Source organism: Bubalus kerabau, chromosome 3, assembly GCF_029407905.1.
Source record: "Bubalus kerabau isolate K-KA32 ecotype Philippines breed swamp buffalo chromosome 3, PCC_UOA_SB_1v2, whole genome shotgun sequence".
NCBI classification, from domain to species: Eukaryota; Metazoa; Chordata; class Mammalia; order Artiodactyla; family Bovidae; genus Bubalus; species Bubalus kerabau.
Genome location: NC_073626.1, coordinates 182,666,490 through 182,693,763, shown reverse-complemented (window position 1 = coordinate 182,693,763; position 27,274 = coordinate 182,666,490). Strand labels below are relative to the sequence as shown.

General features: G+C 47.5%; 1 protein-coding gene across 1 annotated transcript; it reads right to left on the bottom strand.

The window, feature by feature from the left end:
* Positions 1-245: 245 nt before the first annotated feature.
* On the bottom strand, positions 246-25,718 carry IL22RA1 (interleukin 22 receptor subunit alpha 1). The gene is made up of 7 exons (XM_055574851.1): positions 25,676-25,718; positions 21,480-21,612; positions 20,161-20,339; positions 18,034-18,209; positions 6,065-6,203; positions 2,131-2,252; positions 246-1,217 (listed from the first exon to the last, which is right to left on the bottom strand). Exons 1-7 carry the CDS (start codon positions 25,716-25,718, stop codon positions 246-248), a joined length of 1,764 nt encoding a protein of 587 aa, XP_055430826.1.
* Between the last annotated feature and the right edge of the window lie 1,556 nt (positions 25,719-27,274).

The window sequence follows — 27,274 nt, the reverse complement described above, 5'->3', positions numbered from 1 at the left end:
AGCTCGATTGCACATGATAGACCTCTGAAACTCTGGCTGGAGCTCTTCTCATGTCTTTTTTGCTCCAAAGGGATCTCAGCTGAGGTGAGGGTCCAGCCTCCTTCTCTGCTGGTTCCTCGAGGGTACCCACCCAGGGCGGGGCTGCAGAGTGCGCAGCATCCCTGGGTGCAAGAGTGACGGCCAAGGATGTGAGCTGGGGGGGTGGTGGGGACAGGAGGAAGCCCCAGGCCTGCCCTGTTCTCCACTCAGGACTCCCACTGCACTGTTAGGGCCAGGCCTCGGAACAGAGAGTCCAGCTCCGTGGGCGACTCCAGGTCTGGGGCCTGAAGGCCTGGGCTCTCGGCCTCAGTCTTGGACGCTGGATCCTCATCACTGGGACACACGAGGGACTCCAGCAGGCCCCAGGAACTTGGACCCTCGTCTGTGGGGGAACATGGGAGGGAAGGAGTCTGCAAAGGGAGGCACCCGGGGTGGCCCTCGATCTGGACAGAGGAGAGGAGGGGCAGCTGGCCCTTTAGGGAGCTTCGTGTTCCTGGCTTCCCTTGGCCTATGGTATCAGAGTCAGAGTCTGAGTCTGTGTGAACCCCTAGATGCTGGTGGGAGGATTTTGCTTCTTGGGGGTCCTCCATGGCCAGGGGGGTCACCTCCTGTAGCGAAAGGCCACTTGGGCTGCAGCTTCCAGCTGGCACCTCTTTCTGGAGCTGCCCCTTAGTTCCGAGGTGTTTGGGACCAGAGCATGTCACAGGTGGGGAGTCTCTCCCAGACCCTTCCCCGCACATCCCGTAGGAAGGAGGCCAGTTATCCGGGGTGGCCTGTGGGGTGTAGGAGGGAAGCTGGGCCTCTGAGACAGCCTGTGGAGTGTAGAAGGGGGGTTTAGCTTCCAGAGTTCCCTGAGGTGCATAGGACGAGGGCCTGCCCTCAGGAGCAGCCTGGGGGGCATAGGAGAGCACGGGGAGTGCCTGGTGAGGTGGTCCTCCGGAGGGCCGGAGGACGGGGAGGTCTGGCTGCCCGAGGTAGGCAATCTCAGGCAGGCTGTGCCGCGGTAGGGGTCCTGGGGGCTCCATGGGGTCGGAGACCTTGACTTCGGAGTACTGGACAGACTGGGCCAGACCGCAGGAGCCGCTGAGGACGGGGATCGAAGGACGCTCGAAGACGGGGATCAGAGTGTGCTCCTGGATGAACCGCAGAGGCTGGAAGGGCAGGATGTGCTGGACATTCTAGGCAGAGAGGACAGCATGCCCATTAGAGAGCCTTCTCAGCCCCCCGCCCCCGAGGATGCCATGGGCGCCACGGTCCTCCCCAGGGGTGGGGCCGAGGGCAAGGGTAGACCACCTGAGGGCTTTTCCAAGATCCATAAACCCTGCCTCCCTTCCCAGGGATTCCTCTAAGTGCTGGGGCCTCTGTGAAGGAACAGGGCTCTGGCCCTGTTAGCTGAGGGCCACTTCCAGAGTCTGGCTTGGCCAGGGAGAGCGGTGAGTCAGGCTGTGATTTCTCCAGGAGGTGGGTATTCTGGAAGGAGTTGACTCAGATTTGGGATGACCTTGGGTGATGCTCCCCAGGAGGTGCTTCAACTGCTCTTCAGCTCCCGAAGGGCCTCATGGAGGGAGAAAGGAGGGAAAGGGTGGGGGAAAGCGGAGGCGGGGAGAGTTTACAGGAAATGGCTCAGATGGGCTTTGACTCGGAGGGGCCTATGGGTCCAACTCCTCCAGCCCCAGACTGTCCAGGCTCTGCAGCGGGCAGAGATGCCGCGCTGGGGGCCAGACTCAGGCTGCTGATGTGACACGTGTGGTTTGCTAAGGCTTAATTTAGAAAAATTAGTTGCCAAGACTTAAACGTGGGAGAGTTCACATTACCATCTGAACTTCTGACTTCATTGGTCAAAAATGCAAAGATTTGGCTACGCTGGGCCCACGATCCCAGGTGGCAGAGCCTGCCTGGGCTGCCCATTCAGACGGGGCGTGTACCCCCTTGAAAATGACATGGTTTTTCTGTTCCATGCCTTCTCTTCCTGATCCCCTAGCTCTCGTCAGTCCACCCCAGGGGCTGCCAGCCATGTCTCTAGGTTGGTGGGAGAAGCGAAGGAGAGCCGGGGGTCCCTGGGCCCATGCCCTCCCCGGGGCCCCTGCTCACCAGGGAGCTGGGAGGTGGAGGTGGCTTGGTGATATATCTGTAGCTCAGGTAGCAGAGCCCTGCAACCAGGAAGCCCATGGAGAACAGGAAGGCACCGGAGAAGGAGTAGGTCCACGTCCGATCTGGGTCAACGAGAGGCAGAGCAGGAAGACTGAGGCTGTCAGTGTGGGTGCTGGCAACTCGGGCCTCAACCCCCAACCCCACCTCTCGGGACAGGCTTGGGAAGGCCTCTTCTACCCCCAAGACTTACAGGGCCAGGGTGAGGGCACAAATAGAGGGCCACACACCATATGTCTAAATATTAAAAATTTATAAATCGTGTTTTTGCATTGTTAAGTAAAATATGTTATGTGCCCCCTCCTTGACAAATATACTTTTCATAACAACCTGGAAGGCTTAAAGCTTGCTTCTTGGACTCCTCGGGGTGCAGAGTGGAAAGAAGGAAGTGCAGGGGGGAGTTCCTGCAAGCCCAGCCTGGCTCCAGTCCACCCTGCCAGGGGCCTCATGCACAAGGATATGGGCTCAAGTTCATCCATGGCCCCTACAATGCCCATCCTTTGGCCACCCTTTGGGCTGTGGGCTTGTCCTCTGGAAGAAAGACCCAAGGAGGAGACCTGCCGAGACTGGACACAGGCTCCGGCCATTGATGCAGGGAATTTTGGGGCTCACAGAGTCCATGGGGATCTGCCCTCTTGGACTTAAGGACCCTTCATCTTGTGGGGAGGGCCATGGCCAGGGCAGGGCTGGAGCAGGACCTTACAAGGGCCCCTCTCGTCTGGGTCTAAAAGAAGTCCTGCCTTTCTGGTGGGGGCTTAGGAAAGAGGCTACGGGAGGGGGGATGGACAATGAGAGGGCCCTGACTTGCCCACATCTCAATCAAGGTCTGAGCTGGGTATTGGGAAGACCTCACTCAGGAAGGAGCCTGGGAGGCATCACCCTTTCTAAAGCAGCAGGAGAGGACAGATGAGGGCTTTAGTGCTGAGCCTCCTCCCTACAGTCCTGTGTCTTTGGAATGGGTGCCTGCAGCCAGTTCTTGGCATGACACACTTCCTGTCACCAACCCAAGTGGGACTGGGAAGTAGCTTGGTAAAGAAGAGGTAGCTGGGGTTTTTGTTAAAACTAGTGATTTGGCACTTCCCTGGTGGTCTAGTGGTTGAGAAGCCATCTCCAATACAGGGAACGCTGGTTTGATCCCTGGTTGGAAAACTCAGCTCCCACAGGCTGCAGGACAACTAAACCACTGTGCCACAAGTGAAGAAAGCCTGTGCGCTGCAACGAAGACCCAGCACGGCCAGAACAAACCACAAAAAGCTGGTGATTTGGATTACCCAGTGGTCTTGGCTTTCCAAGTCACCCTCCTCCGGTTCCTGGCCCCTGTGTGGCTTCAGCTTGGGTGATCATCAGTTGCCAGTGACCTTGGCAATGACTGTGAACCCTGGGAATGGTTGGAGACTTTTCTTCCAGCCCTCTCCTCACTCCTTCCCAAGCCCCTGTGGCTTGGGCCTCTCTGGGTAGCTTCCCACTTGAGCGATAACCTGTCCCCTGCCACGTGATACTCCCATCATTCTACTGGGGAGAGGACAGGAGATGACATTCTACATGACATGCCTAAGGTGACTGGAAAACTGCAGCTCCTTGTGCCAGGACAGGGACTTGGAACATTTCTGCCATCTCACTCATGGGGAAGTAGGAAGACATGACAGAAACAGCACTGGAAAGTGGGGTATTAGAGGTCTGGTTCAGTCACTGATGTGTTGAGCCTACTCTCTTCTGCATGACCCTCTCCAGTCTAAGATTTATTATTAATAATAACAGTAACCAGCGATGACTGAACTCTTACTACATGCCAGGCACTGTGTAGAGTGCTCTACCAATGCTATCCTACCAAACAGATGGCTAGGTATGCCCCCTCCATACAGATAATGAAGCTGAGTCTCAGAGAGGTTAGGTGACTTGAACAAGGTCACACAGCTACTCAGTGGCGAAGCCAGGGTTGACATGTATAACTCCAAAGCTCATCCTCACAGCTGCTACACAATGATACCTTTGTTTCCTTGTCTATTAAATTTGGGGTGAGCCGACCCTTAGACCCCTTTCCAGCATCAGGATGCTGGGATGATGGTCCAAGACATTTGGAGAGGTAGATAAAGGAGGGGTCCTGGGCTCTGGGGTTAGACAAACTCCTGGATACAGGGTCAAGGGCAGGATGTTTCATCCTGAAATGGAAGTAAGAGGAATAAATGTACAGCAGAGAGGACTGGCTCTAAACAAAACTGTAGAGTGGTGATTAGAGCCCAGTCTTTAAAATCAGATGAACCTGATTAGGTTCACTGACCAGCTGTGTGATCATGGGCAAGTTGCCTAACCTTTCAGAGCCAGAGTTCCTCCTCTGTAAAATGGGGATGAGGTAACTCAAGTGGCCGGATTGTTGTAAGGATTCGATGAGATAATATATGTAAAGCATTTTGCACAGAGTTTGGCACTGGAGTAGGTGCTTAATAGATGGTAGGACTTCTTATTAATATTCTTGATTATAAAGGATAAGGCACCTTCTATATGTCACCAAGAAACAGTCACCAAAAAGTATGATTCATATAAAAGCAGCTACAGTCTTAGAAGAAAACGATATCATGAGTTAGATCATGTAGGATATGGGTAGATCAGAAGGATACGGTGGAGTGGTCTGCAAGCTGTCAATAAGCAAGAGGACAGGGGCGAGCCAGGGATGGAGGAGACTCATCCAGTAGGGTCCGAGGAGAGGCTCACAAATCATATATACACTCCCAGCTCAGTGCCTGTGACATGGGTTTCTTTTTTCTAGTTCTTCCGTTGCCAAGTTCTATTCCCGTCTTCGTTTGGCCCTTTCCCCAGGAAGGGCACACCTCCTGCAAGTGGCCGGAGCTGGCTGGTCTACCACGCATATCTTCCCAGGAAAACTAAAGCACTGGGACTCGGGTAGAGAAGTCAGTCTCTTACAGGATCTTGGAGAAACCGTTGAGCTGATTTTCTGAACAAAGCTGAGGACCAGAACCTAACTGATGATGATTCTACCAAGCTGCAGTTATACCCTTGGGTCCAGCCTCTAAGCTGCCTGGCCTCTATCCATCAGAACAGAAGTCACCCACTGACATCATTAACCTGAAGATGATGACTAGGGTGGAAGCTGTTTTCCAAATCCACCCAATCCAGTGCTATCGCTTTCATCCTCTAAACTTACAGCATTGCATTTCTATCTCTATGAAAATAAACACAAATAAAAGTATCATGATGCTTACAATGAGAGTCGAGTTTCACTGTGCTAGAGGAAAGGAACATGGGACACCACCTCCTTGAGCCAGTGACTCAAAACTATGTCTATAGAAGCATAGTGATGAGCGTGTCTTCCCTGGAATTAGGCCTCGTTCTGTCTGTCACCGCCTGTGCAGTTTAGGGCAAGTTACTTAACCACTCTGCCCCTCCGCTTTCTCAGTGGAACCAAGATGCTTCATACATAGCTCATGAGAATTGTGTTTTGTAGTGTCTGGTCCCTGGCTGGCACTGCAGACATGCTATTATAATCACTGCTATTTTTATTTGACCTGGGAAGGTAACGAGGGATCTTTTAATCTTTTCTGCTCTCCCATCAGCAGATTATTTCCCAGGATGTCTCACTTGAGTTAATATAAAGTTGAATTTGCTTCGCCAGGATACACATGCAGTTTGCCAGAGAGAGGAAATTCGGATGTAGGCTGGAGGGTAAACATTTGCTATAATAACCCACCAGCTAACTCATTTATGGATAAACAAAGATTGCCTTTAATAATACACTAGTCGTCCTTCTGTGTGTGTTTTTTTAAGAGTGCGTTCGAGCCTCAGCTGGGTTATCAGGCGGAAAGCACAGAGTCAAGGTGTGAGTTCAGCAGTCCCGCCTCCCTCTGGCTTCCGCGGAACTTACCTGGCAGCGTCTTCACTCGGCACACGTAGGGGGCGCTCTCCTTGAACAAGTTTGGAATACAAATCATGATGGTCCCAAGGAACTCCGTGTCAGGGGTCAGGCCGACAAACTCAAATTTTCTCTGCTTCCCTTCAAGGTGCTGAATTTGACAGAGAACGCAGAGCAACATCTCTTATACACCAACCTCCATAAGGAGCCTGCTTACAGCTCTGCCAGGGTCATTGCGCTTAGTAAAATGGCACGACCAGCTGCTCAAACCATACACTGGTAGGTCAGTCTGCAGTGCTCCACTCCCAGTCCCCCAACTTCTGGTTTCTCCCTAAGCCAGTGAGTTGCAAGCTCAGTGTACTTTCACTTGGAACAGCGTCTGGCATTTAGTATGCACTCCATAAATACTAGTTGCTGTTATACTACCACCATCAGGGTGGCACCACCACCACCACTGGCACCAACACCACCATCATGACCACCATGACCACCACCACGACCACGACCTCCACCACCATCATGACCACCATGACCACCACCACCACCACGACCACCACCATCATGACCACCATGACCACCACCACCACCATGACCACCACCACCATCATCACCACCATGACCACCACCACCACCACGACCACCACCATCATGACCACCATGACCACCACCACCACCACGACCTCCACCACCATCATGACCACCATGACCACCACCACGACCACGACCTCCACCACCATCATGACCACCACGACCACGACCACCACCATCACTATAAAGGACAGAAATGGTATGGACCTAACAGAAGCAGAAGATATTAAGAAAAGGTGGCAGGAATACACAGAAGAACTGTACAAAAAAGATCTTCACGACCAAGATAATCACAATGGTGTGATCACTGAGCTAGAGCCAGACATCCTGGAATGTGAAGTCCAGTGGGCCTTAGGAAGCATCACTATGAACAAAGCTAGTGGAGGTGATGGAATTCCAGTGGACCTATTTCAAATCCTGAAAGATGATGCTGTGAAAGTGCTGCACTCAATATGCCAGCAAATTTGGAAAACTCAGCAGTGGTCACAGGACTGGAAAAGGGCGGTTTTCATTCCAATCCCAAAGAAAGGCAATGCCAAAGAATGCTCAAACTACCGCACAATTGCACTCATCTCATATGCTAGTAAAGTAATGCTCAAAATTCTCCAAGCCAGGCTTCAGCAATACGTGAACCGTGAACTTCCAGATGTTCAAGCTGGTTTTAGAAAAGGCAGAGGAACCAGAGATCAAATTGCCAACATCTGCTGGATCATGGAAAAAGCAAGAGAGTTCCAGAAAAACATCTATTTCTGCTTTATTGACTATGCCAAAGCCTTTGACTGTGTGGATCACAAGAAACTGTGGAAAATTCTGAAAGACATGGGAATACCAGGCCACCTGACCTGCCTCTTGAGAAGCCTGTATGCAGGTCAGGAAGCAACAGTTCGAACTGGACATGGAGTTCAGTATACGTCAAGGCTGTATATTGTCACCCTGCTTATTTAACTTCTATGCAGAGTACATCATGAGAAACGCTGGGCTGGAAGAAGCACAAGCTGGAATCAAGATTGCTGGGAGAAATATCAATAACCTCAGATATGCAGATGACACCACCCTTATGGCAGAAAGTGAAGAGGAACTCAAAAGCCTCTTGATGAAAGTGAAAGTGGAGAGTGAAAAAGTTGGCTTAAAGCTCAACATTCAGAAAACGAAGATCATGGCATCTGGTCCCATCACTTCATGGGAAATTGATGGGGAAACACTGGAAATAGTGTCAGACTTTATTTTCTTCGGCTCCAAAATCACTGCAGATGGTGACTGCAGCCATGAAATTAAAAGACGCTTATTCCTTGGAAGGAAAGTTATGACCAACCTAGGCAGCATATTCAAAAGCAGAGACATTACTTTGCCAACAAAGGTCTGTCTAGTCAAGGCTATGGTTTTTCCTGTGGTCATGTATGGATATGAGAGTTGGACTGTGAAGAAAGCTGAGTACCAAAGAATTGATACTTTTGAACTGTGGTGTTGGAGAAGACTCTGGAGAGTCCCTTGGACTGCAAGGAGATCCAACCAGTTCATCCTAAAGGAGACGAGTCCTGGGTGTTCATTGGAAGGACTGATGCTGAGGCTGAAACTCCAGTACTTTGGCCACCTCATGTGAAGAGTTGACTCATTGGAAAAGACTCTGATGCTGGGAGGGATTGGGGGCAGGAGAAGGGGACGACAGAGGATGAGATGGCTGGATGGCATCACCAACTCGATGGATGTGAGTTTGAGTAAACTCTGGGAGATAGTGATGGACAGGGAGGCCTGGTGTGCTGCGATTCATGGGGTCGCAAAGAGTCGGACACGACTGAGCGGCTGAACTGAACTGAACTGAACTGAACCACCACCACCACCACCATCACCTCTCCATTCTTCCTTCTTCTCGTTCTCCTTTTCCTCCTTTTTTTTTTTTTTTAAATAAAATAACAAAACCCTTTGACTATCCATCAATACCTTGACTCCTCATTGCTTCTGTCTTGACTGGACCTCAATATGTTTGCCCTGGACTCTTGCGGTGGCCTCCTTACTAGTCACGCGTCTCTGGTTTCGGCCCTGTCCACTTCCAAATTTAACCTTGTGTCACAGCGATCTCTCTAAACAATTAATATAATTGCAAAGCTCCTCTATTCAAAATCCTCTGATGGTCTAGGTCATATTACAGAGTGAAAACCCCTGGTCCCTGCCCAGCTTGTTCACTCATCTCTCCTTACAGCTCACCTAATTGGTACTTTAGCCTCTGGTGATGTTGAATGCCTGCCACTCCTGCAGACATTTTGCTTCGGAAGCAAGCCCTTGCCTTTTGTGTCTGCCCATCCTCCTGCTGGAGCTGCTTTTCAGTTCTTACCAGCGTGTATGTCTCGAAACTCTCTGACCTTGAACTCCTTCCTTGGCTGCCTCATTCCCTCATTCTGGCTCTCTTCCTACCTCTCTGATTGCTCTTTTACTGCTTTCAGCCCCTCAGTGTATTTTTCTGAAAGTTTCAGTCTTCATCTATTTTTTTTCTTCTTCCACCAAGTATTTTTTGTTAATACTTTTCTTGATCTGTGGCTCCTGTGATCACCAATGTGTGGATAACCCCCAAACTGATCTCAGTAAGATCTATGGAATTCCTGGGGCACAGTGCCAGCTCTCTCCTGAACATCAGTCTGTGGGCTTCTCTAACTTCACATGTCTAAACATCCTGATCTCCTCTCTCTGGGGTCTGTCCTATCCCCAACCCCAAACTGGCAACTGTATTTGATTCCCTAGTTCAGTTCAGTTCAGTAGCTCAGTCATGCACTGCAGTACACCAGGCTTCCCTGTCCATCACCAACTCCCAGAGCTTACTTAAACTCATGTCCATTGAGTTGGTGATGCCATCCAACCATCTCATCCTCTGTAGTCCCCTTCTCCTGTCTTCAATCTGTTAATAATGTCTTTCTTGTTCTAGTGTCCAAAGCATAGATCTTAAAGCCATTTTTTGACAAATGCTCTCTCATATCCTTTGTATATAATTGCCCTGAAACAATCCGTAAACTTTTCTTTAAAGGTCTAGGACCTATGTTCTTGGGAGTTTAAAGGCCAAGAATTTTCTTCTTTGGTTCTTTGCCTTTCAGCTATGCCTTCCCTTTTCCAGGCATGTGGAGGCCAAGATTTAGGGTATTTATGGTTTTTCTTTTGAAGGGGGTGAAGAAGCACATATAAGGATTTAACAGGTTATTATTTTATGGAACGCATATGGTTGAAATCATCATGTGATACAATTCCAGTAGAGTTTTCAAGGTCCAAAGAGTCCTTCCTTCTGCAGTTTTTTACTGCCTCCATCCTGGTTCAGGCCCTTACCATATCCAGCATGTACCACTGTGATAGCCTTCTGACTTCCCACCCTGATCACTCTTGCATTTCTAAGTTTGATCTTTCTTCTTTCTCAGTAATTTACAGCTTCTATTGGACCAGTCTCCCCTAAAATAACAACTATAAATTCTGGTCAAAATAAAAATTACTTTTAGGTATTGGAAAGTGTATAAAGCAGGCAGATACTGGAGAAAGGAGAAAGGCGTGGCACTGAATGAATTTCTCTCTCTCTTTAGTATCTTTGGGCCTGAGGACAGGCCCCCATTTATACCATGTGGGATGGGTAACAGCTAGACAAAACCTTGTAATCTTACCAGTTTCAATAACCAGAAGACAGAGTTTAGGGCAGTCATGAAAGTTAGAAAGTGAGGGGAGAAACCACAGATAGGAGAAGTTCCTAGAGAGGGAGGCCTGAATTCTATGTATAAATTTTGTTCAAATTTTTGGCTGATACCTAAAGTATGCACTAATGGAGTAGACTCCAAGCAGTCCAGGTAAAGTTTGAACTGAACATTACATAGCTGAGATTTTGGAGCTTGAAGTTCAGCCAAATTAAGTGCGTAAGGGACGGAGGAACCTGGTATGGTAGGCTGCAGTCCATGGGGTTGTGAAGAGTCGGACACAACTGAAAGACTTCACTTTGACTTTTCACTTTCATGCACTGGAGAAGGAAATGGCAACCCACTCCAGTGTTCTTGCCTGGAGAATCCCAGGGATGGGGGAGGCTGGTGGGCTGCCGTCTATGGGGTCGCACAGTGTCAGACACGACTGAAGCGACTTAGCAGCAGCAGCAAGACAAACAAAAATCAGTATTCTTTGGAGGAACATAAGAGAACCCAGTCCTTTCAACATATCATTCACAATGTCTGGGATGCTTTCTAAAATTTTTAGGCATATAGAAAAGAAGAAAATGTAATCCATACTCAGGAGAAAAGACAGTTAATTATGACTTACCCCCAAGATAACCAAAATGTTTGAATTAGCAGACAATGATTTTAAAGTCAGTTCAGTCTCTCAGCTGTGTCTGCTCTTTGCGACCCCATGGACTGCAACACACCAGGCTTCCCTGTCCATCACCAACTCCAGGAGCTGGCTCAAACTCAGGTCCATCAAGTTGGTGATGCCATCCAACCATCTCATACTCCGTCGTCCCCTTCTCCTCCTGCCTTCAATCTTTCCCAGCATCAGGGTCTTTTCCAATGAGTCAGTTCTTCACATCAGGTGGCCAAAGTAGTGGAGATTCAGTTTCAGCATCAGTCCTGCCAATGAATATTCAGGATTGATTTCCTTTAGGATGGACTGGTTGGATCTCCTTGCAGTCCAAGGGATTCTCAAGAGTCTTCTCCAACACCACAGTTTAAAAGCAGAGTTCTTCAGCGCTTAGCTTTCTTTATGATCCAACTCTCACATCCACACACAACTACTGGAAAAACCACAGCTTTGACTAGATGGGCCTTTGTTGGCAAAGTAATGTCTCTGGTTTTAATATGCTCCCTAGGTTGGTCATAGCTTTTCTTCCAAGGAGCAAGTGTCTTTTAATTTCATGGCTGCAGTCACCATCTGCAGTGATTTTGGAGCCCAAGAAAATAAAGTCTGTCACCGTTTCCATTGTTTTCCCATCTATTTGCCATGAAGAGATGGGACCGGATGCCATGATCTTATTTTTTTGAATGTTGAGTTTTAAGCCAGCTTTTTCACTCTCTTCTTTCACTTTCATCAAGAGGCTCTTTAGCTCTTCTCTGCTTTCTGCCATAAAGATGCTGTCATCTGCATATCTGAGGTTATTGATATTTCTCCTGACAATCTTGATTCCAGCTTGTGTTTCATCCAGCCCAGTATTTCTCATGATGTACTCTGCATATAAGTTAAATAAGCAGGGTGACAATACACAGCCTTGACGTACTCCTTTCCCAATTTGGAACCAGTCTGTTGTTCCATGTCTGGTTCTAACTGTTGCTCTTTGACCTGCATACAGATTTCTCAGGAGGCAGGTAAGGTGGTCTGGTATTCCCATCCCTTTAAAAATTTTCCACAGTTTGTTGTGATCCACACAGTCAAAGGCTTTGGTGTAGTCAATAAAGCAGAAGTAGAATGCTTTTCTGGAATTCTCTTGCTTTTTCTATGATCCAAAAGATATTGGCAATCTGATTGCTGGTTCTTCTGCTTTTTGTAAATCCAGTCTGAACATCTGGAAGTTCTTGGTTCATGTACTGTTCAAGCTTAGCTTAGAGAATTTTGAGCGTTATTTTGCTAGCGTGTGAAATGAGTGCAATTGTGTGGTAGTTTGAGCATTCTTGGCATCGCCTTTCTTTGGGATTGGAATGAAAACTGCCCTTTTCCAGTCCTGTGGCCACTGCTGAGTTTTCCAAATTTGCTGGCATATTGAGTGCAGCACATTAAGAGCATCCTCTTTCAGGATTTGAAATAGTTCAGCTGGAATTCCATCACCTCCACTAGCTTTGTTCATAGAGATGCTTCCTAAAGCCCACTTGACTTCCTGTTCCAGGATGTCTGGCTTTAGGTGAGTGATCACACCATTGTGGTTATCTGGGTCATTAAGGTCTTTTTTGTATAGTTCTTCTGTGTATTCTTGCCACCTCTTCTTAATATCTTCTGCTTCTGATTAGGTCCACACCTTTTCTGTACTTTATTGTGCCCATCTTTGGATGAAATGTTCCCTTGGTATCTGTATTTTTTTGGAAGAGATCTCTAGTTTTTCCCATTCTATTGCTTTTCTCTATTTCTTTGCACTGATTACTTAGGAAGGTTTTCTTATCTCTCTTTGATATTCTTTGGAACTCTGCATTTAGATAGATATATCTTTCCTTTTCTCCTTTGCCTTTCACTTCTCTTCTTTTCTCAGCTATTTATAAGGCCTCCTCAGACAACCAGCTAATAGAAGTGTGCCTAAGGAAGTTAAGGAAAATGTGCTCATAATGAATGAATGATTTTTCAGTAACATATAGAAACTATAAAAACTAGAGGCTTCAGAACTGAAAAAAAAATCTAAAATAAAAATGCCCACTGAATAGTCTGAACAACAGATTGGAGATGACAGAAGAATCAAAGAACTTGAAAACAGATCAATAGAACAGACAAAATTAGATAGTGGTGATGCTTGGAAAATTTCTTTAATATATGAAAAAACTACATATCAAACTCACATCTTCTGCATTAGCAGGTAGATTCTTTACCGCTGAGCCACAAGCGAAGCCCTAAATATAAGGCTAGAGTCACTATATTAATAGTAGATAAGGTAGAGTTCAATAAAAAGAGTATTACTAGAGATAAAAGGGAACAATTCATAATGATGGAAGGGTCAATTCACCAGGAGGCTATAACAACCATGTTTGTAACTGTCTGATAATAAAGTTTCGAATATGCACAGAATTAAAGGGGAAAAGAGACAAATCTATAATCAAAGCTGGAGATTGTAATACTCTCAGCAATTAAGAGAACAATAGAGCTCCCCCAAATCAGGAAGGACATAGAAGATTTGATTAACACTCTTAGCCACCTGTATCTAATTGGTATTTGTAGAGCACTCCACGAAACAGCCGCAAAACACATATTCTTTCTGAGGGCATGTGAAACATTCACCAAGATAGACCATATGCTGGGCCATAAAACAAGTCTCCATAATGGAGTGAACTCATACAGAATATGTTCTCTGGTCACAAACTGAATTAAACTGTAAATCAGTAACAATAAAATATTCATTCAAACCCAAATATTTGCCAAAAATGAGTTATGATAAAGCCTCTTCCTGCTCAGTAATCGCTACTCACTCCCCTTGATGACTAAAGCAAATAAAGACTCCTGATTCCTCCGTCTGCCTTCCAGACATCTATAGCATGGCCCCAGCCTGTCTTTTTGGGGTTAGCATTGTTCCTCTCCATCAGCGGTTCTTAAACTTTAGGGTGAGTAGTGATCATTGGGTTCCTATTAAAATTCAGATCCCAGAGGTGAAACTCTAGAATTTGATGAAGCAGATTATAAGGGGGCCCAAGAATATGCATTTTAAACCAAGGCAGTAGGAGATTGTGATGCCATTGATTTGGGGCCAGGTTTATTTATTGAGAAACTGTTCTACATATCCCTATGATTCAGCTCAAATGGGTAGTTTGGCGCTTTCCAACACTACCCTAAGTTTCCCTGCTTTTCTCTCTGATATAGTGGGACAAGGTAGACCAGTGCAAGGGGGAGGGGAGGAATGTGGGCTTAGAAAAAAGCTGGGTTGGAGTCTTGACTACGCTATTATTTGCTGACCAGTCTTGAGCAAGTGACTTAACCTCTCTGAACCTCCTTTTTCTCAATCAGGAAATGGAGCTAGAATCACCTACTTTATAGTGTTGCGATGAGGAATAAATGACACAGTCAGCATATATTACCTGTTACACCTCAGAAACTGGTACTGGCACAAGAAGTCCCCTGTTCTAGAGGTTCTTTCCCATCTCTCTGCGCCAACACCTCCTCTCTCAGTCCAGCTGCCCTGTCTCTCACACACTCTTGTTTCCCTCTACCTCTAGCTGTATAAATTCTTGCTTTCATTCTTGCCACACACATTGGATTATAAACTCCTTGAGTGCAGGAATAGCTATTCAATGGAATTATGGATTAGTGGCTCACACTGCAGGGGGTAGGGGGACATACTTCATATTTTTTTTTCTGAATACAAAAAGAAATGTGTAACATTTGACAGTTTATTCACCTGCCTTCCACCTTTCATTATTACTGATCTTAAGACACTGCTTGTATATAGTTCCCTCAAAAAGTGGAGAGTCAGCAAAAAGAATTTCAGCAGTAGAAATTGATTCTTTGAGTACAAAATGAAGCAGGGCAAAGAATAACAGAGTTTTACCAAGAGAATGCACTGGTCATAACAAACACCCTCTTCTAATAACACAAGAGACAACTCTACCTATGGATACACCAGATGGTCAATACTGAAATCAGATTGATTTTTTTTTTTTTTTTACAGCCAAAGATGGAGAAGCTCTCTACAGTCAGCAAAAACAAGACTGGGAGCCCACAGTGGCTCAGATCATGAACTCCTTATTGCAAAATTCAGACTTAAATTGAAGAAAGTAGGAAAAACCACTAGACCATTCAGGTATGATCTAAATCAAATCCCTTATGATTATACAGTGAAAGTGACAAATAGGTTCAAGGGATTAGATCTGATAGAGTGCCTGATGAACTATGGATGGAGGTTTGTGACATTGTGCAGGAAGTGGTGATCAAAACCATCCCCAAGAAAAACAAAGGTAAGAAGGCAAAAAGTTTCTCTGAGGAGGACTTACAAATAGCTGAGAAAAGAAGAGCAGTGAAAGGCAAAGGAGAAAGGGAAAAATTTGCTCAACAGAATGCAGAGTTCCAAAGAATAGCAAGGAGAGATTAGAAAGCCTTCTTTAGTGAGCAATGCAAAGAAACAGAGGAAGACAACAGAATGGCAAAGACTAGAGATATCTTTAAGGAGTGTGAGTAAGCTCAGGGAGTTGGTAATGGACAGGGAAGCCTGGCGTGTTGCAGTCCATGGGGTCGTAAAGAGTCGGACACGACTGAGTGACTAGATTGAACTGAACTTCAAGAAAACTAGAGATCCCAAGGGAACATTTCATGCAAAGATGGGCACAATAGAGGACAGAAACAGCCCTAGCAGAAGCAGAAGATATTAAGAAGAGGTGGCAAGAATACACAGAAGAACTGTACAAAAAATGTCTTAATGACCTGGATAACTATGATAGTGTGGTCACTCACCTATCACCTAGAGTCAGACATCGAAGCATCACTACGAATAAAGCTAGTGGAGGTGATGGAATTCCAGCCGAACTATTTCAAATCCTGAAAGAGGATGCTATTGATGTGCTGCACTCAATATGCCAGCAAATTTGGAAAACTCAGCAGTGGTCACAGGACAGGAAAAGGGCAGTTTTCATTCCAATCCCAAAGAAAGGAGGTGCCAAAGAATGCTCAAACTACCACACAATTGCACTCATTTCACACGCTAGCAAAATAACGCTCAAAATTCTCTAAGCTAGGCTTGAACAGTACATGAACCAAGAACTTCCAGATGTTCAGACTGGATTTACAAAAAGCAGAAGAACCAGCAATCAAATTGCCAATATCTTTTGGATCATAGAAAAAGCAAGAGAATTCCAGAAAAGCATTCTACTTCTGCTTTATTGACTACACCAAAGCCTTTGACTGTGTGGATCTCAACAAACTGTGGAAAACTTTTAAAGAGATGGGAATATCTTACCTGCCTCCTGAGAAATCTGTATGCAGGTCAAAGAGCAACAGTTAGAATCAGACATGGAACAACAGACTGGTTCCAAATTGGAAAAGGAGTACATCAAGGCTGTATATTGTCACCCTGCTTATTTAACTTATATGCAGAGTACATCGTGAGAATCGCTGGACTGGAAGAAACACAAACTGGAATCAAGATTGCCAGGAGAAATATCAATAACCTCAGATATGCAGATGACACCACCCTTATGGCAGAAAGTGAAGAGGTACTAAAGAGCCTCTTGATGAAAGTGAAAGTGGAGAGTGAAAAAGTTGGCTTAAAGCTCAACATTCAGAAAACGAAGATCATGGCATCCGGTCCCATCACTTCATGGGAAATAGATGGGGAAACACTGGAAGCAGTGTCAGACTTTATTTTCTTGGGCTCCAAAATCACTGCAGATGGTGACTGCAGCCATGAAATTAAAAGACGCTTATTCCTTGGAAGGAAAGTTATGACCAACCTAGGCAGCATATTGAAAAGCAGAGACATTACTTTGCCAACAAAGGTCCGTCTAGTCAAGGCTATGGTTTTTCCTGTGGTCATGTATGGATGTGAGAGTCGGACTGTGAAGGAGGCTGAGTGCCGAAGAATTGATGCTTTTGAACTGTGGTGTTGGAGAAGACTCTTGAGAGTCCCTTGGAATGCAAGGAGATCCAATCAGTCCATTCTGAAGGAGATCAGCCCTGGGATTTCTTTGGAAGGAATGACGCTAAAGCTGAAACTCCAGTACTTTGGCCACCTCATGCAAAGAGTTAACTTATTGGAAAAGACTCTGATGCTGGGAGGGATTGGGGGCAGGAGGAAAAGGGGATGACAGAAGATGAGATGGCTGGATGGCATCATTGACTCGATGGACGTGAGTCTGAGTGAACTCCGGGAATTGGTGATGGACAGGGAGGCCTGGCGTGCTGCACTTCATGGGGTTGCAAAGAGTCGGACACGAATGAGTGACTGAACTGAACTGATGGTGATTCCAGTAGTCGTGTATGGATGTGAGAACTGACCCATAAAGAAGGCTGAGTGCCAAAGAATTGATGATTTTGAACTGTGGTGCTGGAGCAGACTCTTGTGAGTTCCTTGGACAGCAAGAAGAGAGAGATCAAGCCAGTCAAGCCTAAAGGAAATCAACCCTGAATTTTTGTTGGAAGGACTGATGCTGAAGCTGAAGCTCCAATACTTTGGCCACCTGATGCCAAGAGTGGACTCATTGGAAAAGACCCTGATGCTGGGAAAGATTGAAGGCAGGAGGAGAAGGGGATGACAGAGGGTAAGATGGTTGGATGGCATCACTGACTCAGTGGACATGAGTTTAAGCAAACTTCAGGAGATCGTGAAGGACAGGGAATCCTGTGGGGCAGTCCATGGGGTTGCAAAGAGTTGGACATGACTTAGGGACTGAACAACAAAAGAAATTGATTCCAGTATTTTCCAAAGTGGACATGTGAGAATGTTAATAGAAGATGTTCTTCAGAATGTTAGAAGGCATTAGGCAAAACAAATCAAAACATGTAATGAAAATAAGGGGACTTTCTCTGATCAAATACATGTGGGAACAGTTGTATTAAACAAACTGAAACTGGAGTCTTGAGTTTGCAGGACTTTCCAGAGTCTTTAGCATGCTATTTTGTGTGTGAATCTACAAGAGTAGGCTGTAGATGTATTCTGGGAAATCCTGATTTATATAATACATCTCACTTCTACTTAAAGCAATGCAGAGAGGAAAATGGGTTTTGGAGGCAGGGAAGGACCATGGTGGCATGTATATTTACCCTTCATTTACCATTTGATAGGTGTGGTTGATGTGCAACTTTAAGTGGTAGAGTAGGTCCTGGAAGATGTTCTCCAAGGTCAGCTGGTGGCCATTCTGTGCGCGGATTGGTGTGTAGGTGGGATGGACAATCATCTGGATGGATCTTACCTTGGGGATACAGGTCACATCAGGTGGTTTGATGCTAGCTAGAAAAGGGAGAGAAAAAAAAAGAAATGAAACAGTTGGAATCAGCCAGAAGTGTCTGAGAGGCTGCCGTGGACCTTGGGAAATGATTGCTTCCTACCGCCTCCCACTCCAACCCCAGCCATGCTTCTGAAAGCATCACCTAAGTTAACAAGTGAGAAGAGAAGCGACTGGTGCTTGGGCGTAAGGCTGGCAAAGAGGTAACCAAGGGTGGTGGGAAGAGCCCAGGGAGAGGGGCCCGTCCCCTCAGGCTGATCACATCCCTCAGCCTCCACACACCCCCAGTCTACTGGCAATGAGAGTTTTGGGGAGTGATGTTTCAACTATGCATCCTGAAGAATGTTTGTGGATTCCAATATCATTGCTGCTGCTGCTGCTGCTAAGTCACTTCAGTCGTGTCCAACTCTGTGCGACCCCATAGATGGCAGCCCACCAGGCTCCACCATCCCTGGGATTCTCCAGGCAAGAACACTGGAGTGGGTTGCCATTTCCTTCTCCAATGCATGAAAGTGAAAAGTGAAAGGGAAGTCGCTCAGTCGTGTCCGACTCCTAGCAGCCCCATGGACTGTAGCCTACCAGGCTCCTCCATCCATGGGATTTTCCAGGCAAGGGTACTGGAGTGAGGTGCCATTGTCTTCTCCAATATCATTGTGTAGCCTCAAAGGCAAGGCCTAAGACTTCAGTCTCTCTCAAGATGAATTTTCCAAATTAACCAAATGACCTTTCCTGGTTTATAGAACCTTTTGTAAATTTGGTGAATGCTATGGTTCTTTGCTCCCCCAACATGTACATATACAAAAATCTTGCAAACAATTTCAGGGATTCATGTCTCCCCCTGAAGCTAACTTATAAAAAGTCCTCCAGGGTCCATTGACCACCAAGATTAAAACGATCTGCACTAAAAGAATGTTTGCTTCAGTTATTTATTTAAAAACAACAAAATCCTGATTCCTTCCAAAAGGGAATCAGGGAAGTCAGTTAAAGTACCTGCATAGAATGGATCATTTTTGTAGTTGTGAGATATCATGATGTCGAAAAGCATTTAATGACATGGGTAAATGTTCATGATACCATGATATGAAAAACAAACCACCAGATCACAAAAGTGGAGATACAGCTGCTAGTAACTGCGGTTATGTTTAAGTGTTCAGATTATTTGGACTTAGTTTTATTTTTCTTTGCTTATTTCTATATTTTCCAAATTTCCTACAGTAACTATGCATTAATTGAACAAGCTGAGAGACAGTATAAAATAACTTGCTGAATTTTATTTTTTATTTTCTTAAAACACCATGTGACTTTTAAGTCAGTTAGTGAACATCACCCGCTTAACTTGTGTGAGGAGTTTGTCGACTCATCCATTTATCCACCCATCTATCTAAATCCTTCATCAGTTACGTATGGAGCATCTCCTATGTGCCAGGTGCTATGTTAGGGACTAGGAATCCAATGGGTCCCATGCCCATGCATGCCTTCTTGAAGCTCACATTTCAATTCAGATGATATCCATGCATGCAAACAATAAAGACAGGTTATGATCTGAGCTTTGAAGTCAGTGAATAGTTTGTGGTGATGGAAAATAGCAGGTGATGACCTGTATAGTACAAGGGAGTTGTTGGGGCTGTGGGATGGGGATGTTCACTTAGGAGGTGATGTTGAAACTGAAACCATGACTGAGGATTGAAAAAGAGTCAAAGAAGGAGTAGGTGGATGGAGTTAGGAGGCCTTGGTTGCGCTCAAGTGGCAAGGTGAAGGTCTGCATACAAGAGGTCTAGAGATGGAGAAAGATAGAGAACCACACGGGGGATGCTGTCCAATCTGGGATGTCTTCCTTAAAAGCCACATCCTTAACTGGCCCCGAGAGGCAGAGCCCTTCTGGACGCTCCACCCACTCCAGAGGGGAAAAGGCCACCCTCCCACCCGCATCCCGTGCAACGAGAGGGCCCCACTCACTGTGCTGCAGTGAGCTGAAGCGGTTGGTCATCTTGGTGGCAGACCGGCCTGCCCCGTCAGTGGCAGTCACCCGGGCGTAGTAGAGCTCAGTGAGGTTGCTTGTCTCCACAGTAAGATTGCAGTATTTCCGGGTGATCTGCTGGCAGCCCTCCTTTTCCAACCACTCTTCCTCTCCATACCTGTGGGCAAGGGAGGGGCTGGAGCACACCTTTCATGAACAGGTTTGGCAGCCAGCCTGTGGTTTATTAATATTGATAACGATATCGAATATTTACTTAGCACATGTGTCCCAGGCTTTTTATGCAGATGATCTGTTAGTCTTCAGATCAACCTCACAACAGTGTTGTGAGGCTCACACATTATTAATATCTTCCTTCTTTTTCAAGTCAGGAAGCTGGGGCTTAAGGAAGTAAAATTTGCCCAGGTGTTTGCATCATGCATGCAGGGAGCCAGGATGTGAACTCAGACGGTTTGAGTTCATGTTCTGGGCACTGTTAGGCCCATTTACAGGCCAGGGACCTGGGCCTCCGAGAGGGCAAGTGACTTGCCACAGGATGAAGTGGCAGGACCAGGAATGGCACCCAGGTGTGCAGATTTCTGAGCCCATGCAACCCCCGTCTCCTGCCTGGGAAGGGAGATGAGCGGGAATGGGGCTGGGTGGGGGCTGGAGGGGGTGAACATGACTTTTTGTTGACTTGCGTGCATGCATGCTAAGTCGCTTCAGTTGTGTCTGACTCTGTGCAACTCTATAGGCTGCAGCCTACCAGGCTCCCCTGTCCATGGGATTCTCTAGGCAAGAGTACTGGAGTGGGTTGCCATGCCCTCCTCCAGGGGATCTTCCTGACTCAGGGATTGAACCCGCGTCTCTTATGTCTCCTGCACTGGCAGGCAGGTTCTTTACCACTAGCGCTACCTGGCTGTTGACCTAGTCTTCCCCAAATAATAAAGCAATGATTGGGCGTTTGTTCTTTGCCAGGAACACATGCTAATGACTCATTTAACCCATCCAACAACCCTAGGAGGAAAGTCTTATTGCTATCTTTACTTCTTGGATGGGAAATGGAGGCTTGGTGAATTTATCTACCTGCCCAGGGTTATAGGATGAGGGGCTGGCGTTTGCCTCCAGAGCCCATACTTGTAACCATCATTCTAACCTCTCCCTGCAGAAGAAACACCAAGGAACAAAGCCACGTCTTGGGGGAGAGTTGCTGAGTGACACCAGTCTGGGTCTGAGGGGGACGTGGGGACATATGGAAGAGGGGAGGGTTTTCTTTGGTTTCAGAGCAGAGTCAAAGGGGTAATGTTGCTGGGGAGCCTACGTCTTATACTGGACGCTGTAGACGGTGTCAGGGGCACTCTCCGGCCTGCTGTCCCACGTCAGGATGTTTTCGAAGTTGCTGGACTGGAACTTCACGTGCTGAAGGAGATCTGAGGTGTCCTCAGTGATGTGAGCTGCCAGAAGTGGGAGCAGGGTGAGCAGAAGGGTGCATAGACCCTGCCCTAGCCCCCTTTCGAGCTGCCCACCGAGGGGGTGAGCCAGCAACCACTTAGCAGGAGACGGTGCTAACCGACCCTCCTGCTCCCCTTCACTTCTTTTTTTCCTTTTTATTGAGCTATGATTCACATTCCATACAACTCACCACTTAAAATCATACAGTCCCGTGGTATTCTAAATATATAGGTCTAGTTCTAGGGTGTGTTTATCGCCCCCAAACAAATCTTGTATCCACGAGCTGTCATTCCCACCCCTCCCCTCCTCCCAGCCCCAGGCAACCAACCAATAATCTACTTCCTGTCTCAATGACTTTGCCTATTTGGACATTTTCTATAAATGAAGTGGTCCAATTGGCCTTTTGTGTCCGGCTTCTTTCACTTGGCATCATGTTTTCAAGGCTCATCCGTATTACATAGATGGGCACTTATTTCCTTCTTGCTGCTGAATCGTATTCCATCGTGTGGATAGGTCACATTCTGTTTATCCTCCATCAGCTGCTGGGCACTGGGGTTGTTTCCACTTTTTGGCTATTTTGAGTAATGCTGCTGCAAATGGTTGTGCACAAGTTTTTTAAGTGGACATAAGTGTTTGGTTCCCTTGGGTAGGAGTGGGATTTCTGGGTCCTACAGTGATTCTACGTTGAACTTTTGAAGAGCAGCCAAACTGTTTTCCGGAGAAGTGGCTGCACCATCTCACATTCCCATCAGCGATGTTTGAGTGGGTGAGGTTATTTCACATCCTTGTCGACACTTGCTATTGTGTTCATTCATTTCTCAGCACCATATGAAATCAGTGTTCTCACCAAGGGAATATTTTAGAGGTACTCAACTAATGTCTAAAAAGTAACTTTCCTAGAACCAGTAATTTCAAGCAAGGGTGGAGAAGATGTTTGTGAATCCCTGCCTCTCTGTCGGTGGGTCCAGTCCCTGCCCACCCACCACACACCTGCTGAGGAGGGCAAAGGTGCCTTCCCCAGCTCCATGGGTTTCATACGGGCAGGATGCTGACTGAGGCCACATACAGGTTCATGGGGTCGCAAAGAGTCAGACACGACTGAGTGACTGAACTGAACAGGCAGTGTGTCCTTGGGGAAGCTGTTTAAGCCGTTAGAACTTCAATTCCTTCAGCTCTAAAATGGAAATAATTGGACCACTGCAGCAGCTTCCATGTCTGAAATGCACGTCAAGTGCTAGGCACTGGGCTAAGTCTCCTCTTCCAGTCCTCCTGACCACCTGATGAGGCAGGTTATGCCCATTTTATGGATGAGGAAAACTGAGGCTCAGAGAAGCAGGGTGCAATACTTGTCACAGCAGTTAGCCTGCTTTTGGGGGCAGATACAATGGGCCGAGGAAGGCGGAGCAAAGGCGAGAGCCCCAAGAAGAGGACCCAGGAGGAGGCACTGACCCTGAAGCAAATCTTCACTGTAAATGAGAGCCCTTGACTTACAAATAGATCTCCTCTCAGCCCTCCCAGCTTGGTCTGAGGAAAGGAGGAAAGCACAGGAAAATGGCGACCAGAGCGGCAGCTGGCTCTGCGCATGCTCAGAGGGCCTGGTTGGCCAGGGAGAAAAATAAACAGGTGCAGACCCAGCTGAGTCAAGGCCTTGAGGCCTGTGTGTACATGTCTTTGATGTGATGTGTGCCCTCTCCCCACCCCCAACCCAGTCAATGACGATGACCGCCAGAAGGTCCAGAGAGTGAGGGAGTGGAGAGTTATTTACTCCTCTACTCCCAGTCTACATACAGGATTTCTGCAAGAGGGGTCCATGGGCTTGGGAGGCATTTGTGGGGAAAGGAAAGTATCTCAGGACAGCCCGACTCTGCTGTGTATCCGTCTGCTAAATCTAAGGCCATATCCCTCTTTGAATCTGGGTGGATCAGGCAGGCCCAGCAACTGCAGAATTCTTTGTGTTCTCAGAGCCCCCAGACTCGGGTCTTAGGGGCCAGGGGTTTCTTCCTGCCTCTAGCCAATGTGATGGATATGGTGCTGAGTCCCACGGTGTGGCTGGGATCTTGTTTGGATCTGAGTCTTGGCAGAACTGGGGTCTGTTCTGGAGCGAGGGTTTCCCAGATGGCACTAACGGTATAGAAGCCGCCTGCGGATGCAGGAGACAGAAGAGATGCAAATTCGATCTCTGGGTAGGGAAGATCCCCTGGAGGAGGGTATGGCAACTCACTCCTCTAATTCTTGCCTGGAGAATCCCATGGACAGAGGAGCCTGGCAGGCTACCGTCCATAGGGTCACACAGAGTGGGACATGACTTAGCTACTGAGCACGCACTCACTGAAGGGAGGGGTCCTGGATTCAGAACCGGGTCTTAAGTTGAGGCAGGGAGCCCACTTGACGTCAGAACTCAAGGGTGACTTCAGGCAAGGTGGTGAGGTCAAGAGCAGGCAAGAGAGAGGGATTTGCAAGAAGGGCAGGGTGTGCCCGGGGGTGGGCTCAGCTATGGTCTGCAGAGGGAGGGTTGCTGGTTGGAGTCGGTATCTTGGGTGGGCCATGTGGGTTTGGAGGAGGCAGGTGGCTGAGGCTGGGACATGCTAGGGAGGTGAAGGGCCCAGGTTGGACGGAGATGGGGACTCATTTCCAAGAGGGAAGTGAAGTTGGCTTCCTGAAGTCAGGTGGGTGGACCTTGGCAGATCCTCCCTCTTTTAGGGGCTGTTGAGGGATAACAAGATCTCCCCCTTTTCTCCTGCCTACTCATTCCTTTTCCCTCTCAAATTCATCATCGGCTCCTCAGCCCACATTGTCTCTGTGCTTCCTGGGTAAAAGTCTACGTTGTGAAATCGTGGGGAGACGTGTATTGTCTAGAGATTGACAGCCTGGGAGATCTGATCAAAGGAAGATTTTGCATTTCCTAGGAAAAACAATTCTACGTCAATCAGTTGGGAAGTTAAGGACAAACAAGCAAAAGCAATTCAGCTTGCTCTGGAATCAGCCAAAGAATTCCAAAGAAGGCGTCTCTCCAGAGTGAACTTACAGACTCCTAACAACTTCCTAAAGGCTGGTACCCCTGACTCCCACATTGTGAAGGGCTGATGGCCCCCAGCCAGAATGGATGAGGGTCTGGAGGGACAGATCTGGGGTCTCTTGAGGGGGAAGCATCAAGTCTCCTGAAATTATCATGAGTTCAGTGTGCTGGGATTGCCCAGCTTGATGCCCAGGGAGGGTGAACTGGAGGGCTGGGACAGCAGCTGGAAGCCCAGTGGATCCACGCAGCACACAGCGGGCACAGTGTTGGAGGGGCTGGAACTTCCAGCCCTTTATGGCCTTCACCCTGCACTTGAGCTTGAAGGGACCTAGCAGCAGCCACCCCTCCCCCTTCTTCAACTGGGACTATGCTTTCACTTTCTCAGAAAGTTCCCTGAATTTTATTAAACATCTCAGGGAGCAGAGAGACAATCTAGGATCTCAAGCATTGGTCCTGAAGTTCTCCATAACCATACATCAAAGAATCTACTTTATTGGCTGTGAAGACTATGCCCTTGAGTCCTGTTTTCTTAAGAGCGCTGGTGTTTGAAGACCTATTAGTGTAATAGACCTGAGCACTCTGTGAGAAAGGGCTCTTTCAGGTCTGGCACAAGGGGCTGGCAGAGGCTCCCTTGGGGAGCATGGAAGGAGGCAATGGCCAGACTCAAGCTTTGTCCATCCTGATGCTTCCTCGCCTCCCCATGTCAGGCCAGCGCCAGCCAGAGCAGAGGAACAGAAGCACAACTTCTACCAGAAAGATGTGAGTTGTCCAAGGATGTCCGTCTCCCTCAAGCTAGTTCTCCATCCGCTGGGGTGGGAGCATCCACAGATTCAGACGGGTGACCCAAGAGCTGAGGGACCCCCTCTTCCCCGCCGACCCAGCAACCTGAGCTGGTATCTACTTCTCCCCAGAAACTCCCAGTGCAGCCCAGCAGAGAAGAAACTGAAACTGGTCATGCTGGGGCTGGATGGGGTTCTGGGGGGGTGGATAGCCCTGATCATCAGCTCCTGGGTAGGGGCACGTCTGACCGCAGGGTGATGGGCACTCACCGAGCAGGGATCCTGCCGCCAGGATGGCCAGTAGTGTCCTCATCGGGGCCGGGCACAGGGCCCTCTCTCGGTCTCCACTCCAGACTGAGCCCAGAGGGAGGGCTGAGAAGCGTTGGCGCCTTGGCAGCTGGCTCCACCCAGGCACGAGGGCGGGGAAAGGAGGAAAGGTGGGACCTGGGCAGTGGGGCGCTGGGTACAAAGGTGCCTGGTCCGTGCGCTTCAGAATTCCAGGTCCTGGGCGGGACCCAAGGGAGTTCCCTTCCTAATTGCAGAAAACAGCAACAGTGACAGACTGGCTTGTTTATCTGGTCCGGTGGCTGATTCATCCTAAGACTCTTCAGTGCTTTATTAGGGAACTGATAGGCAGAAAAGACAAAAATAATCCGTGATGTACAGCCTTATCTGGGAGCAAGTTGGCACTGGGTATCAAAAGCTTGCAACTTACAAACCACATTTTGCCCCAGTGATTCCATCCACAGGGATTCACCCTGAGGAAAGCAACTGGAGCAGAGGCAGGAGCAGAAGATATGTTCTGGAATGTTCCTTGTGGCAGAGGAAAAGCTAGACTCCTTGGTTTTGTTCTGGCAAGAAGAGATAAATGTATTTGCTTGTGTCTTGTGCTGTGTATTGATGCTGGCCCGCCATGATGTATGCTGGGCTTGGGAACAGCTTTCCACCCAGAGAGGCTGCTGGGGGTGAGAAGCCCAGGCCCTCCTACCTTGAGCCTTTGGACTTAGGGGGAAAACATTAGGGGGAAAAAAAGGATCTGAGATTTCAGTGACTCTTTCTACCATGCTAGAGATGGGGGCAAAACTCAGGAATGGGCTTTTGACTGTGGACCATGAAGATTCAAACTGCTCACCCAAGATGTCTCACCATGTGCAGCTGGATCTATAGGGATTACGTGATACCCACTGGGATGAGTGTTTAGGCAATGATTTTCCCCTTCTCATTGGGCCTCAAGAAAAGGTTGAAGGGGCCTGGACTCTGGTTAGGGTGGACATTATCAGAGATCTCTACCTCTGTGGAGAGTTTGGCCTGCCCCAGTCACACAACAGCTGGCTGAGTCCTGTAGCAGGGACAGCTGGGTCCTCAGGGAGGGTTAGAGGCCTTGGTTTTAGGATGTAGTTGGCTGTGATGGCCAGGGATCTGTATTTAAGTTTTTCTTTTCTGTGTTGTACTTGTTTTCTGTCAGCTCTGAGTCCTTGGCAAAATTTGTTTGACTAAACAGCCACAGTTGAGGTGTGTTCTGGGGGAATTAAGGTATGGCTTGTGACTTTATTTTTTTTGGTTCCAGAATCACTGCAGATGGAGACTGCAGCCATGAAATTAAAAGATGCTTACTCCTTGGAAGGAAAGTTATGACCAACCTAGATAGCATATTAAAAAGCAGAGACATTACTTTGTCAACAAAGGTCCGTCTGGTCGAGGCTATGGTTTTTCCAGTAGCCATGTATGGATGTGAGAGTTGGATTATAAAGAAAGCTGAGTGAAAAAAAAGCAGAAGAATTGATGCTTTTGAACTGTAGTTTTGGAGAAGACTCTTGAGAGTCCCTTGGATTGCTAGGAGATCCAACCAGTCCATCCTAAAGGAGATCA